Source organism: Zootoca vivipara, chromosome 16 (genome assembly GCF_963506605.1).
Source record: "Zootoca vivipara chromosome 16, rZooViv1.1, whole genome shotgun sequence".
Taxonomy (NCBI): Eukaryota; Metazoa; Chordata; class Lepidosauria; order Squamata; family Lacertidae; genus Zootoca; species Zootoca vivipara.
The window spans coordinates 32,072,218-32,087,042 of NC_083291.1; the positions used below are offsets into that span (position 1 = coordinate 32,072,218).

Below are 14,825 nucleotides of genomic sequence, written 5' to 3' on the forward strand. Positions count from 1 at the left end.
TGGCTAGCAGGATTAAGAGCATCGGTGGTGTGCAGTATCCCAGCAGGAATCGTGTAGTTGACAGAGGGATCATCCACACTTCCTTTGGGTGGGACATGGGTGGCGCTGTGGTCTAAACCACTGAGCCCCTCTTGGTCTTGCCAATCAGAAGGTTGGTGGTTCAAATCCCCGCGACGGGGTAAGCTCCCGTTGCTCTGTCCCAGCTCCTGCTAACCTAACAGTTCGAAAGCATCCCAGTGCGAGTCGATAAATAGGTACCCCTGTGGCGGGAAGGTGAACGCTGTTTCCATGCGCTCTGGTTTCCACCATGGTGTTCCGTTGCACCAGAAGCGGTTTAGTCATGCTGGCCGCATGACCCGGAAAGCTGTCTGTGGACAAACACCGGTCCCCTCGGCCTGAAACCGAGATGAGCGCCGCACCTCATCGTCGCCTTTGACTGGACTTAACCATCCAAAGGTCCTTTACCTTTAACCTTTTACCGCACTTCCTTTTGTGCCGCACATTTAGGCACAGGTCTGGGCTTTCTAGGTCCAAGTTAGAGCAGATTTTGGACCTGGAAAGCTCAGACCTATATGTAGCAATCACAGAGCAAAGGTAAGTGTGAATGAGCCCGTAGTTGCCCCGGTGGTGCAAGGAGCCAATATCTGATCTATAGTTCACAGCCAAACCCGATGTTCCATTTCCTGCAGGTTTGGAGAAAAGGAGGCGTACATGAGCTTCATGAATGAGTTTCTGGAGCGCAACTGGGGCACCATGAAGTCATTCCTCTGCAGCGTCTCCAGCCCTGGCAGTGCCATCCACTTGCCTGCTTATGACGACTCAATTGACCTGGCCCTGGAATTGTCCGTCCTGCATTCCCTGCTCTGCAACATCTTTTCTACCCTGGAAGAGGTACCAGCTGCTTGTCTTGTGTGTCACCTCCACTTTGATGGGCTTGGCCTGCCCCCTGGCGGCAAGATGCACTGACTGGGCCTGCTCATGGGTAGCAGGGAGGAGCCAATGAATGGAGCAGAAATGGAGTTTGCATCTGTCAATGCCTGTCATCCATGTTCCTCAGACCCGCTGTGTCCCCCCTCTCTCCTGCAGCTCATTGGTGGCTTATACCAGCTATTTTACATAAAGGTGCCATCAATTTGGCTAATATTGTTATGAGCTGCTTACAGACGGGTGTTTATTATGGGATTGATGCTCCTTGTGCATGGAAGCTCCCCTGCCCCCCCCCAGTAACTCCATGACATTCTTGGCACCCAAAGTTCAGGGTGCATTTTCTCACCGTCTAATCCAAAATTTTCGTTTTCTGCGAAAAATCCGATAAATAGTAACCACCAATCCCTGCTAGCCAGTTATCGGTTTGCAATATCTCAGTGACCCATTCACAAATTATGTGTTAAATCTGGAAGAGAGGAACTCGTTGGCATTGCATTCAGGGAGAAAGGGGAGTGATTTGGGGACACAGGGAGACACGAGAGAGGGAGCAGTTTTTGTGATGGGATGTGTGAAGGTGGGTGGGTACTTGTCTCTGAATTTTGAAATTCACAATTTATTCTTCAAATATATTTGCTCATTCAGGCAGGATTGGAAGGGTGAGGTGTATGGAGGGAGATACTGTTAAAATAAGGTGTGTGTGTATATATATATATATATTTTAACAAATGCATAAATGTGAATTGTAGGGTCAGATCCAGGTGTGAGTGTGATCCTCTGCTCCCGTTAGTCAGAGGGAAAGCAAATCCTTCTGTCAGTCTCGCCACGCCAATAGCAGTGGTTTCTCATTTTCGCAAGCCCTCTGGGAAATGGCTGGGTTCTCCTCACCGGTGCTTTTTGCTCTGTTGCATATAAGCGGACAAAAGACAGATTGGAACCTCTGCCCACAATCCTCCGTGCTATACAAGAGGGGATACCGGTTCCTGTCATTGTTCGACTTGGGCCCAGTGCAGAGTACAGGTAACGAACGACTGGGCAACTGTAAGCACTCGCTTCTGGCTCTTGGGGTGGTTGGCAGGGAGGGAAATCGCAGCGATGGTTTCTGGCTCTCGAGGCTCAAGAAGAAGAAAACCAGCTTTCGGGGAAATCCAGGGGACAGATTTTGATCACACTTGGGGTTGAAACGGCCACCACATTTGGTGTTGGATTTCCCCCAGATGGAATTGGCTTATGTCCTGCCATGGAGTTGCTTTCTTCATGGTTTGGGTGTGAGGGGTTGATAGGATGATAGTCGGTTCCCTCACTGCGAGAAGTGAACCTACAGGGAACCAGGCGGAGGGCCCTCTCGGTAGTGGCTCCCACCCTGTGGAATGCCCTCCCTTCAGATGTCAAGGAAATAAATGACTATCTGACTTTTAGAAGACATCTGAAGGCAGCACTGTTTAGGGAAGTTTTTAATGTTTGATGTTTTATCATGTTTTTAATATTCTGTTGGGAGCCGCCGAGAGTGGCTGGGGAAACCCAGTCAGGTGGGCGGGGTATAAATAATAAATTATTATTATTATGGTCCTACATCTTGGATAGAGATTAGGTGATTTCCTGGAATTTCCAGAAGCCCATCCCTCACAGGCCCTCATTTACCCCAGCCCCAGTTCCTGGCACCTACATACCTCCTGGCCTGAAATTATTCTGTATGTTTTGCATGTTCAAATATCAGATTAATATCAAAGAAACTGAGTGCTTTATGCCAATTTTTAAAAATGCATATATTTCAGTTTTGCTATTTTTCCATGAAATAAGACCATCCCTGCTAAGTGCTCCCCCCAGCCCTACTCACACACAGTAAAAAAGAAAAAAGGTAAAAGGTAAAGGACCCCTGGACAGTTAAGTCCAGTCAATGGCGACTAGGGGGTTGCCAGCGCTCATCTCGCTTTCAGGCCGAGGGAGCCGCCGTTTTCCCACAGACAGCTTTCCAAGTCATGTGGGCAGCAGGACTAAACTGCTTCTGGTGCAATGGAACGCCGTGACAGAAGCCAGAGCGCATGGAAACGCCGTTTACCTTCCCACCACAGTGGTACCTATTTATCTACTTGCTCTGGTGTGCTTTCAAATTGCTAGGTTGGCAGGAGCAGGGTAGAGCAACGGGAGCTCACCCCATCACGGGGATTCGAACCGCCGACCTTCTAATCGGCAAGCCCAAGAGGCTCCGTGGTTTAGACCACATGTTCAGTAAAGAATGATAGCCAGGGGTCATCTCTCTCTCTCTCTCTCTCTCTCTCTCTCTCTCTCTCTCTCTCTCTCTCTCTCTCTCTCTCTCTCTTCTCTGGGTTTGATAGGTTCAAGTGTTATCTGTTGCATTATAGTCACGCTGCACTCCCATGCTTCCTTTGTCTTCCAGACAGGCGGAAAACCAGAAGCCGGGTTTTGTGCCCCCAAGGGAGCTGGGCAAGCACAGTCCTCTGATCAAGAGCCAGTCCATGACCAGCATCCAGAAAGGCCGAGGCAAGGAAGAGCCGCTGGCCCCTTTGCACCCGGTCAAAACCAGGACCAAAGTGCAGCGCACCCAGAGCGTCCCGACTCAGAGCAAGGCAGCCCGGCGTCTCCAGAAGCAGAGGAGCACCGAGCACGTGGCCGAGAGCAGGGAGAGCAGCCCTCCACTTTGTACCTCCTACCCAAATGGCAGCAGCAAAGCACCCCAGGTAATCGAAGCTCTAGACAGGCCCTCCCAACTACTGGAACACAGCTTGGTTGGCCACTGCCTGCCTGCAGCTCAACGCAAGTTCCCTGGGCAAGACGTAAAGAACCGGAATCTGTAAGGCCCACAGGGTGTGCAGAATTGGCACCATGATGGGGGTCACCCACTGTCATAGAATCATAGGATCTTGGAGCTGGATGGGACCCCAGGGTCATCTAGTCCAACCCCCTGCAATGCAAGAATCTCAACTAAAGCATCCATGACAGATGGATGTCATCTTTAGAGGATTCATGTTTGGAGAGTGAATAGGATCTGGGTGGATCAGGGGTGGCGTTTCTTCTTGACACAGGACAGCACCCTTGTCTTCCATGTCACTTTCCTAATTTGTTTACCCAGGAATCCCACTGCTTCCTTGCAGTGCCATTATTATATAACTAGTGTCATTCAGCCCATTTAATAAACGGGCGCTAGAACATTCGGCCTTTTTCGGTGGCAGCGGCGCGTGGGGGGCTTTTATTCCTTGTCTAATTGATTGTTCCTTCCCCCCTCCCTTTGATCCTTAATTTATCCCTAATTCCCCCCCCCCGTTCCCAAACCCCAAGCCAAAGTCCCCCCCCTTTTAACCTTTACAGCCCAGGCTCGGCTGGGGGGTGCGGGGGTATTTCTTCCTTTACCCCCTCCGAAGCTTGTGTTTGGAGTGCGGATCCCTCCCCACCCTGTTTTCGCGTGCTTTTTGCGCCTGCCGTTTGGTTCCTAATTTTTCCCCGTCAATAGCGCTGCCGCTGCCAGGGCCCAGTGGCCGAATTCTGGCTCCTGGACGGCCCGGGCGGCTGCTCCGGGGGGGGGGGAGCCCAGTTTTTCGGGGGTGGGGGTGGCGCCCGCTACTTTTGTTGGCCTCCGCGGCTGTTTTTCAGTCGCCTGCTGCGTCCGGGAGGGAGCTTTGCCGTCCGGGGGGCTTGCGCCCGCCCCGGCACTTTCTGAGGGTCCTGCGTTTGGCGCTGAGCATTTGGTGGCCTCCCCGTGCCTTTCCTGGCCGTTCCGGCCCAGCGGGGGTCTCCCAGTTGCTTGCGCTGTTTGGGCCTCAATTTCGGGCCTGTTAGTGAGGAGAAGCCGGGGCCTCGATTTTTCCTCCTCCTCAGGCCCTTGGGCACATTGAGAGAGGGCCTGCCCTGCTTAGGGGCCTTACTGCCTGCTCCTGCCTTCCACCTGGTGGCCTCTGTTTTAACTGCTTATTGAGCCAGTGCAGGGCAGAGGGGTGGGGGGTGGGGTGGGGAGAGTGTGTGTGTGTGTGTGTGCAGTCTCTGCGTCCAATCCCTGTGTCCCTGGGGCACATGCTCAGTAGCGCGGAAAACGGGACACACGGAATCTGGATGCAGAGACACAGGGACTTTATTATATAGGATAATAATAATAATAATAATAATAATAATAATAATAATAATAATAATAATAATAATAATATCGCCCTATGCTCAGAGATTCAGGGTGGTACCAAATGTTGTTGTTGTTTTCTTCTTAACATCTTTATTGAAAGTTCAAGAAGTACATAATTATATGTGCACTAAACACGGTGAGACGTAAATAAAAAAGAGAAAAAGAAAAAAGAGAAACAGAACCTGTATAGAAGGGAAAATAAAGGGGGGGACACCCCAAACTGTATATTTTACAAGGTTGTTACTGTACTTAACCAGATATTAACCTATCTGTACTTAAAGTAAAGGGGCCCCTGACCATCAGGTCCAGTCGTGTCTGACTCTGGGGTGGCGGCGCTCACCTCGCTCGATAGGCTGAGGGAGCCGCCGTTTGTCCGCAGGTCATGTGGCCAGCATGACAAAGCTGCTTCTGGCGAACCAGAGCAGCGCACGGAAACGCCGTTTACCTTCCCGCCGGAGCGGTCCCTATTTATCTACTTGCACTTTTGATGTGCTTTCGAACTGCTAGGTAGGCAGGAGCTGGGACCAAACAACGGGAGTTCACCCCATTGCAGGGATTCAAACCGCCGACCTTCTGATCAGCAAGCCCTAGACTCTGTGGTTTAACCCACAGCACCACCTGGGTACTTAACCAGATCTTCAATCCAATCTGCCCTCAAAACCCGCCTAATAATGTTGCTTGTGTTCTAAGTAAAAGGATATTGGGAAATGATTTATAATGAATTGGAAAAAAAATGTTCAGAATCACTTCCCCATAAATAACCAGAGTCCTTTTTGCTGGGGATAACCCAGACTGAAACTCCCAGGTGTCAGAAAGGGTTATTTATGTATGTAACAACTGTAGCCCGCAAATGGAAAGTTAGCGAGGTCCCAACTAAAGAGGATCAGCAACTTAAGTTGACAGAATATGCACAACTTGCAGATTTAACATATAGAATAAGAGAACAAGAAGAACATACGTTTAAAGAAGATTGGAACACATTTATTGAATATATGGAAAATAACTGTGTACAGCTGAAAATGCTGGCAGCATTAAGATAAATTCAACAGAGTAAGTAATTTTGATGGATGTAAAAGTGGAAAATTAATTTGAATGGTTATAGTTAAATACAGGGATGCGGGTGGCACTGTGGTCTAAACCACTGAGACTCTTGGGCTTGCCGATCAGAAGGTTGACGGTTTGTAACCCTGCAATGATGTGAGCTCCCGTTGCTCTGTCCCAGCTCCTGCCAACCTAGCAGTTCAAAAGCATACCAGTGCAAGTAGATAAATAGGTACCGCTGCAGTGGGAAGGTAAACAGAGTTTCCGTGTGCTCTGGTTTCCATCCTGGTGTTCTGTTGCACCAGAAGTGCCTTAGTCCTGCTGGCCACATGACCTGGAAAGCTGTCTGTGGACAAACACTAGCTCCCTCAGCCTGAAAGTGAGATAAGTGCCGCTACCCCATAGTCAACTTTGACTGAACGTAACCATCCAGGGGCCCTTTACCTTTAACTAGTAAAATCTCCAGGTAAAATGAACCATGGAAAGAGAAGAAGGGAAGTCACTGGATATTTTAAAGTTTGTAAAATGTTTATTTGAAATTGTAAAACAGAAAATGTAATAAAAATTATTGCAGAGGTATAATAATGTTACAGGTAGGTAGCCGTGTTGGTCTGAGTCGAAGCAAAATAAAAAAATTCCTCCAGTAGCACCTTAAAGACCAACTAAGTTTTTTTTTTTTTTTTAAATATTTTTATTAATTTTCCAATTAAAACCAATTATATCACATTCAATATTTCAAATTATACACATATATATATCAATCAAACCGAATGTTATGCCAAATCATCTAAATAATTTATTTTTGGGTTCCCATGCTTCAAGAAATTGGGAATTCCTCGCAACTGTCCACTGCCGTCTTATTTCTAAAGTTCAAATCGTCCTCCAAGCTCATAATATTCCAAATCTTCCCCTTACAGTCACCTAGATGTTTTCCACTTTCATCCAATTGTTCCAGCTGCTGAGATAAATGTCAAACGAAGTTTCACAGATGTTCTTTCTCCTGTGTGAGTTAATCAGTCCAGCCTCCCCATAAATCTTCTTAGTGGAGCTCCCTGTTGCGACGGAGTAGCAGCGCCATCTTAAAAGGCTCAAATCACTTTCATTTTCTCTCATAGCCATGAAGATTTACGATTTATTTATCTTTATAGAATTTACAGCTTTTTCAGGCAGGAGACCCAAACATCCAACCATGAACTCTTGGTAAATTAATGGATCTCCTTGCCCTATAGCTGAACTTAGCTTCAGGTCGCTGCTCCAATTTAAAGTGCGTCACAGCTCATAAATCCTCCGAACGCGTCCAGAACTCCTTCCGTCTGACTAGGGGGGGGGCTTTTCTCATCGGCAACTTCACATCTTTAAGAAATATGCTCAGTAACAACAGCTATAAAGTTCAACTCACACAGTCTTTTGCTTCTCTTTCACTCCAAACAAGCCAGGACATCGCGTCCGGGAAGATACGAGGCAACAATATGAAGAAAAAATAAAAACTTGCTTCCCTTATCGCTCCGTCCCCATCAATCCTTCTTCCAGATGCCGTACATTCTTTGACTCCTCTCGCTCAGCAGCATAAAATTCTCAGCAGTAAACAGCGCTTCTTCCCCTCCTTCTGAAGTATGTCCATAGATTTAAGCCTAATTATCTTCTTTAACCATGGAAATCCCCGCCATGCAGATTAGCGTCCGGGAGTCCTGGCCGTCGTAAGTGCTCAGCCCAAGCTCCCCCCACTCCAAAAACAGTCGGAGTGGGTCTGGGGGCATCGCGGGCCAGCGGCCCCTCTCCGTAACCCCCGGAGAGGGTAGGGGGTTGCCATTTACTCCCCTAGCAACCGCCAAATTCCTTACGAAGGTCAGAGAGATGGAAAACAGGTCCGCCATTCCTGCAGGCGGAAACCGGAACCCAACTAAGTTTTTATTTTGGTATGAGCTTTCGTGTGCATGCACACTTCGTCAGATACACTGAAACAGAATCCACCAAACCCTTATGTATATACAGAGGGTGGGGGTGATGGGAATGGGTGATGGGCTGATGGGAGTGGTAAACCTGTAGATGGCTGTTAACGACTGCTGATGACTGCAATTGGTCCTGGGGGGGAAAGCAAGGGCTGAGGCGCTAAAGAAAGCTTGATCATGCACAATGAGATAAGAATCCAATGTCTTTATTCATCCCAGGTGGCTCCATGGTTTTAAGCTTGGTAATGAGTTCCAACTCAGCAACTTCTCTTTCCAGTCTGTTCCTGAAATTTTTCTGTAATAAAACAGCTGCTTTGAGATCTTGTATAGAATGTCCTGGGAGATTGAAGTGTTCTCCTACTGGTTTTTCTGTCTTGTGGTTCCTGATGTCAGATTAATAATAATGTTGTTTGTGTTCTAGGGGTATCCGAAGCTCCACGCATCTGCATCGCTGCCCCGGAAGCCCACTGTGCCTTGGCTAAGGCACTCTGAAGAAGCAGCTGCCCAGCAAAGCAGCCTCTATGCCATGCAGCCGCTGGAACAGGTAGGAGAATCACTTCCACTCAGAATATCGGACCCAGACACCCCCACTCCTGAGTGCACGTGCTAGTAGCACTTTGCATTCTGGGACAAGAACGGCAGTCCACAGTTGGCTTAAGTTAGTTGTGATTTCTATTTTAAAAAAATGTTGTTCTGGGCAATGATGTTTGGCTAGTTTACAGGGGGCTTCCACCCTGTAGACTGGTGCACTGCCATGTCTAGAAAGGGATGAATTATGTCACCTGGAGGCAGTCTTTTATTCCAGTACACTTAGCTACCTAAGGTAGTGCCCCCCCCCTCCGCCACAGAACAAAAACCACAACCCTATTTCATGCTTGGTATCCCAACATTTTACAGACTTAAGAAAGAGAATGGGATAGCAGGAAGATTCAGGACCTTCAGATGCTTCTGTAATGTTTAGATTTAGGAAGCAGGCATGTTAATGTCACCCCTAGGCTATAAAAGGTGATGGGGGAGGATTGGGAATGCTAACAGGCTAATGGCACAGGCAAGATTTGAACCCAGGACTCATCTCTCAGGGCTTATCCACACCTACCTTTCCCCCGTTCTTTCCAGGCACAGTCTGTGCTTAAAAGGTCTAGATAGATAGACAGATGATAGATAGATAGATAGATAGATAGATAGATAGATAGATAGATAGTTGTTGTTTAGTCGTTTAGTCGTATCCCACTCTTCGTGACCCCATGGACCAGACCACGATAGATAGATACTTTATTGTCATTGTACATAGTACAACGAAATTGAATGCCATCCCATAAAAACAAAAAGACAGTTACAGCCACACATACACACACATTGCAACTCCCCAAGATCATATTATTTAGTTACAGCATTTAAGATGGTTATAGCTCTTGGATAAAAACTCTTTTTTAATCTATTTGTTCTTGATTTAATTGTTTTGTATCTCTTGCCTGAAGGCAACGGTGCAAAAAGACTATATCCAGGATGAGATGAATCCTGCAAAATATTATTTGCTTTGCCAGAGTGTGTGTGTTTTTGCCCTAGAGCTTTCTCCATGAAAACCCACTCTTTAAAGCTCAATCGGCACAAACAGCCATCTGCAGAAAATCCAAATTGACTTTTGCTATGATTGAGTGCTAAAGAGTAGGTTTTTACAGGCGAAGCTTTCTCCATGAAAACCCACTCTTTAAAGTTCAATCGGCACAAACAGCCACCTGCAGAAAATCCAAAATGACTTTTGCTATGATTGAGTGCTAAAAAGTAGGTTTTTACAGGCAAAGCTCTGGGCAGGAAACAAAACAAAAACACCATGCTAGGACACAGAGCTTTTAAGTGTGGACCTCTGCCTGGAAAGAGTGGGGCAAAAGTTAGGTGTGAAAATAAGCCCGATGATCTAATAGCAGGATTCCTGTCTCTGGGCCCCTTGCCATGACTATGACCTTGCTTCTGCCCTATTGACCCTGTGCAAGCCCACCCGGGAAAGAGTGGTTTCACTGCTTCAAGCCCCTGTCTGCTCTAACTACTAGCCTTGTTTACCGCCACAGTATGGGAAGCAGGTGGAAGAGCTACAGGTGGAGCTGACCGCAGCGAGGGAGAAGCAGCAACTCTTCGAAGAGCAGATGGAAAAGCTGACGACCCAGAACCAAATGCTGCTAGAGGAGCAGGCCAAGTTTCAGGAGCGGGAAGAGGCTCTCTGCAAGAGGCTTGAGGAGACCGAGAGCTGCCTTGTGCAGCTAAGCACCAGGTGAGGGATCCCACGAGATCCTCTATAGACCTGCATGGTCACCTTAGCTCTGGTGCCTTAGCTCACCGGGCAGGAGTTCACTGGCTCCTGGAAACTTCTCAGTCCGTCCCTGATTTGAGTGCCTTGTCATGAGGCAGTGTCTCGGCCCAAGTCCCCTGCTAGGAAGCAAGATGAAGAGGACATCTTCTGGAGCCAGAACCAAGCTGACCAAGGGCAGCTGCCCTGAATCTTGGGAGTCCAGTAGGTAGTTGCTAGGACACAAACTGCTTGTGCCAAGTGACTTGGTTGAAAGAAGGTCAGCTGATGAGTTAAATCAGGCATAGGCAACCTTGGCTCTCCAGATGTTTTGGAACTACAACTCCCATGATCCCTGACCGCTGGCCCTGTTAGCTAGGGATCATGGGAGTTGCAGTTCCAAGACACCTGGAGAGCCAAGGTTGCCTATGCCTGAGTTAAATCCTGCTCAGGTCAGCAGCATTCCATGCAAACCACATCGGATCCGCTGCTAAAATGAAGATTTTTTTCATCTGCTTTTGAACAAGGTTTAAAGAATGGGTTTTGCATTAGAATCCCCTGCCAAAATAAAGGGATGGCAGAAATCTTCATTTTAGCAGCTCCTTATAAGGTTCTTTGAAGTTCCAAGTCCAATGAGGAAGTGGAGTAAAAAATGTACCCCAGTGGTTTAGTGTATCTAGTGTGAAAAGAGTTTTTACTGGATCCTCTTCTGTTTCAGGGTGACTAGTGTAGAGGCCAGCTGGAAAAAGGATCACGAGAAGCTCCGAGCTAGTGAGGAGAAGACCAAGAATCTGGTAAGGGTTCTCTGTAGACATTTAACCTGGTGGTCAAGGGGCAGGGGCAGGAAAAAATTGGGAGCCACTCAGGGGAATTGCTCAACAAAGGCGCAGGAACTAAACATCTTCCAATGTAATAATGGCCACTCACATCATAAAGAGCTCATAACCCACCTACTGTCGGCAGCCAGAAGCATCATAGCCAGACACTGGAGAGACATGTCAGGAATGAACATGGACCAATAGTGTGGGAAAACACCCTTATTAGAAAAGCTAACCAATAAACTGAAACTGATATGGGGACAAATAGAAGAAGATGCCTTCACCCCAGTATGGTTCCCCTTTATCACATCACAGCCCAACAAGACAACAAGAATCCGCCGACAGCATACAAATCAATCTGGCTAACCTGATCCAAACACACACACAAACACACACGCATACTACTCACACACAAAAACAAATCTCACTACAGCCAACCAAAGACAACCAACCACACCCTGTTGTTGTTGTTTAGTCGTTTAGTCATGTCCGACTCTTTGTGACCCCATGGACCAGAGCACGCCAGGCACTCCTGTCTTCCACTGCCTCCTGCAATTTGGTCAGACTCATTTTGGTAGCTTCGAGAACACTGTCCAACCATCTCGTCCTCTGTCGTCCCCTTCTCCTTGTGCCCTCCATCTTTCCAAACATCAGGGTCCCTAGGCCACCCCCAACCTCTCTCACCACCAAGGAAATACTAGTGAATAGTAAGAGAACCCACACAAGTGACGCTGATACAAAACCCCACAGAAGAGGAGAAGCATTGCCACCCGACCCCACCCCATTCCACTGACCATTCCCCCCTCTTTTCTTCCTAACCTAACACTGTATGCAACACTAATGTCTCACAAAACAAATGAAACTGATCTGTAGAAAACACAACTTGAAAAAAGAGACAGTGCACGTATTTTTGTAAACTAAGAAATCTTTAATAATAATTTTTTTAAAAAAAAAAAAGGCTCAGGAAGAGTAGAAGCATCTGTACCTCATTTGGGAGGCACACTCCAAAGAGATATATCAGCACACATGCCCATTTCATTGCAGTAAGATGTGAGTCGCTGGACCAGCTGCAAATTGCCCACCTGATTGTTTTACTGCACATAGATATGCTGAAGTTGGACAATTGATTCACTGGGGGTTTGGTGGCCCCCACTTGCCCACTGCTTGATTTGTACAGTGAGAGGTGCTGGGGCTTAGGCCAACTGTCTCTCCAATGTCCCCTTTGCAGGAGCGCCGCCTGTCTGGGATGGAGAGGGACCACGACCAGCTCCTCCGTGCCGTCGGCCAGATGCTGGGATATGCAGGGAAACAGTCCAGTGCACCGCAGAAGCCCCTCTCGGGGCCTGTGTGGGTGGACAGGGCTGAGAATGGGGACGAGACCTAGCCCACTTCCCTTCGCCTCCAAAAATGCCAAGCTGTTGCATCTCCGTAGTGGAAACTCTCCTCTCCCAGGAGAGCCCTGGAAGTCTCTCTAAGGGGGACCTTCTTGCACATTGCTCTGGTGGATCCTTCAGCTGGAGCCCACACAAGGAGCTTTGCTACAACCTCCCGTGCCTTCCTCTCGGCTTAGTTTCCGGCGCTACGCAGCCATCGCCACCCTTTCATCCCCGCCTGAGATGTCATCCATACCACAAGCCCCGAGTCTGCTTTCTGGCTGCAGCTTTCATCTGCAACAGCTGCTTTCCCTTCTCTTCTGAGATGAACCGTTTCCCCCCCCCCCATCCGATTTGCCCCCAGTATTTTCATATCACAATAGCAGAGATGTGGGTGTTTAAATCTGGACTTTCCCCAACTATATAGAAAGGGTGTGGGCTTGTTCACACTTCACTTCTCCCATGTCTAGAAAGCACGGGTCCAAGAGGTTTTCTACTTGCCCTGTTTGTAAAAACCCGATTCCTGTTTGTTCCAATTGAGCGCTTAACTGCCCTGGTTTTCTCCGGGGGAAAGTGGCCAGGAAAAGGCGAGTGTGGATGATTCCAAATTGCTAGGGTTGCCATACGTCCAGAATTTCCCAGACATAGCCAGAAAACTGCAGTTAGAAGCAGTATAATGTCCAGGCGTAAATTGCTTTAAAAAGATCTTGGCCAAACTTTTGTGTCCGGATTTTCACTTTTTGAAATATGGCAACCCTACGAATTGCGAACCTTCTTCTTCTTCTTCTTCTTCTTCTTGTGAATACAGTGGACCCTCTGGATAAGAATGTAATTCGTTCCAGGGGTGTGTACATACCCCGAAAAATCTGCAAGTAGAGGCGCCGCTTCTGCGCATGTGCACGGCGTGATAGAGTACTTCTGCCCATGCGTGAGGCGCGCAGAGCACTTCTGCCCATGCGCAAACCACACAGAGCGCTTCTGCCCATGGCTTGCACGGCGAAACCCAGAAGAATACACTCCTGGGTTTGCTGTGTTCGCAACCCGAAAGCTACGTTACCCAAAGGTAATGTAACCCGAGGGTCCACTGTATAGCCCATCAAGCAATAAAGGCATAAAAGTGAAAGCACTTGTGTGTGGACAAAGATACACAATTGTACACACAGAAACAACAGCCCAATGTACGCATGAATGCCCTAGTGTGGGCACAGCATTAAAAAGAGAAGGGGGAAGAAACGGCACCTCTCTGAGTCCACCACTTGCCTCCCCGCATCATTTTCTCTTAGCCAGGCTCACTTCCAGTGTCAGAATCTGGCCAGGTGGCGGGGTCATTCTCCTGGAAGACAAAGACTGTGGTGAGAGAAGTAAGCCATGAACAGAGAGAGGCTCCATACCTTTCACCCCTGTATCTCCTTCGCTCTTTGACTCAGAACCTCCTCTGCCTTCCCCTTTCCTGCATGATCAGTACAGATCCAGGTTCAAATGACACCTTGTTCAATTTGAGGCTGAGAATCATAGTTTGTGCCTTTCTGCCAGGCTTGTTTCGTCATGCCTGTATTAACCCAGCATCTGCCATTGAGCTATGCAATGTCTCAACTTTTCTTTTACCATGCAAATATAATTCTGGTTTGTCGGTTTTGAGATATATATGTTAAGAACTTGCAGTTTTTCGGCAGGTACGAGGCTGTGGGGTGGGGATGTGGGGTGCAAAGGGCCGTCAGGACTCCTGCCCCCTTTCCATCAGAAGCTCTTAAATTATTTCTTTATAGGCACAGAGAGCTGGATTTTCTTGGAAGGGGGTGTTGTTCATATTAACCCTGAATCTCCAACCGGCCTTGGGGAGTGTGCATAAATTGACTGAATTTTGTACATCCTTCAGGCAGGCTTTGCAGATGCTTCAAGGGCCTCTGGGATGCACAGTGCTGGCCTGAGTCCTGGACATTGGCCAGAATCAACTGGGCTCTTACTTTCTTGGAGTCCTTTCCCATTTTGGTGGCTCTTTTCAGATGGAGAGAGAAGTCCAAAAGCGTCAAAGTCCACTTTTGATGCGGCAACCAGGTTGTTGTACAACTCCGAGTGGGTCTTGTGCCTAGTGAGAGCATTTGTGCTGGTGTGAATGGGACCAAACGAGCTCACTTCCCAGAGACAAGGTCCTGAGCTCAAGCACTGGGAACTGCCATCAACTCAGAACCATTCCTGGAGGACCTGTGGGAACGTGAGGTTTTGTTGTTGTACTGTGTCGGGCTTCAGGGACTTGGCTCCCCACCCCCTTTGGCCGTAGATAAGCAGGACAAAGCAAAAAGAGTCTCTCAC

The 14,825-nt window shown here is 48.0% G+C and overlaps 1 protein-coding gene across 5 annotated transcripts in view; it reads left to right on the forward strand.

Annotated features, from left to right (window-relative positions):
- Positions 1–14,117, forward strand: part of RASAL3 (RAS protein activator like 3) — a 48,220-nt gene extending 34,103 nt beyond the window's left edge. For all 5 annotated transcript variants that reach the window (XM_060269208.1, XM_035141101.2, XM_060269206.1 and 2 more), the window contains exons 13-19: positions 690–891; positions 1,841–1,944; positions 3,323–3,623; positions 8,465–8,587; positions 10,110–10,309; positions 11,043–11,118; positions 12,371–14,117. In XM_060269208.1, coding sequence (XP_060125191.1) covers positions 690–891; positions 1,841–1,944; positions 3,323–3,623; positions 8,465–8,587; positions 10,110–10,309; positions 11,043–11,118; positions 12,371–12,526 — 1,162 coding nt within the window. In that variant the 3' untranslated portion in view covers positions 12,527–14,117. The remainder of the gene's footprint in view (positions 1–689; positions 892–1,840; positions 1,945–3,322; positions 3,624–8,464; positions 8,588–10,109; positions 10,310–11,042; positions 11,119–12,370) is intronic.
- Positions 14,118–14,825: the final 708 nt, after the last annotated feature.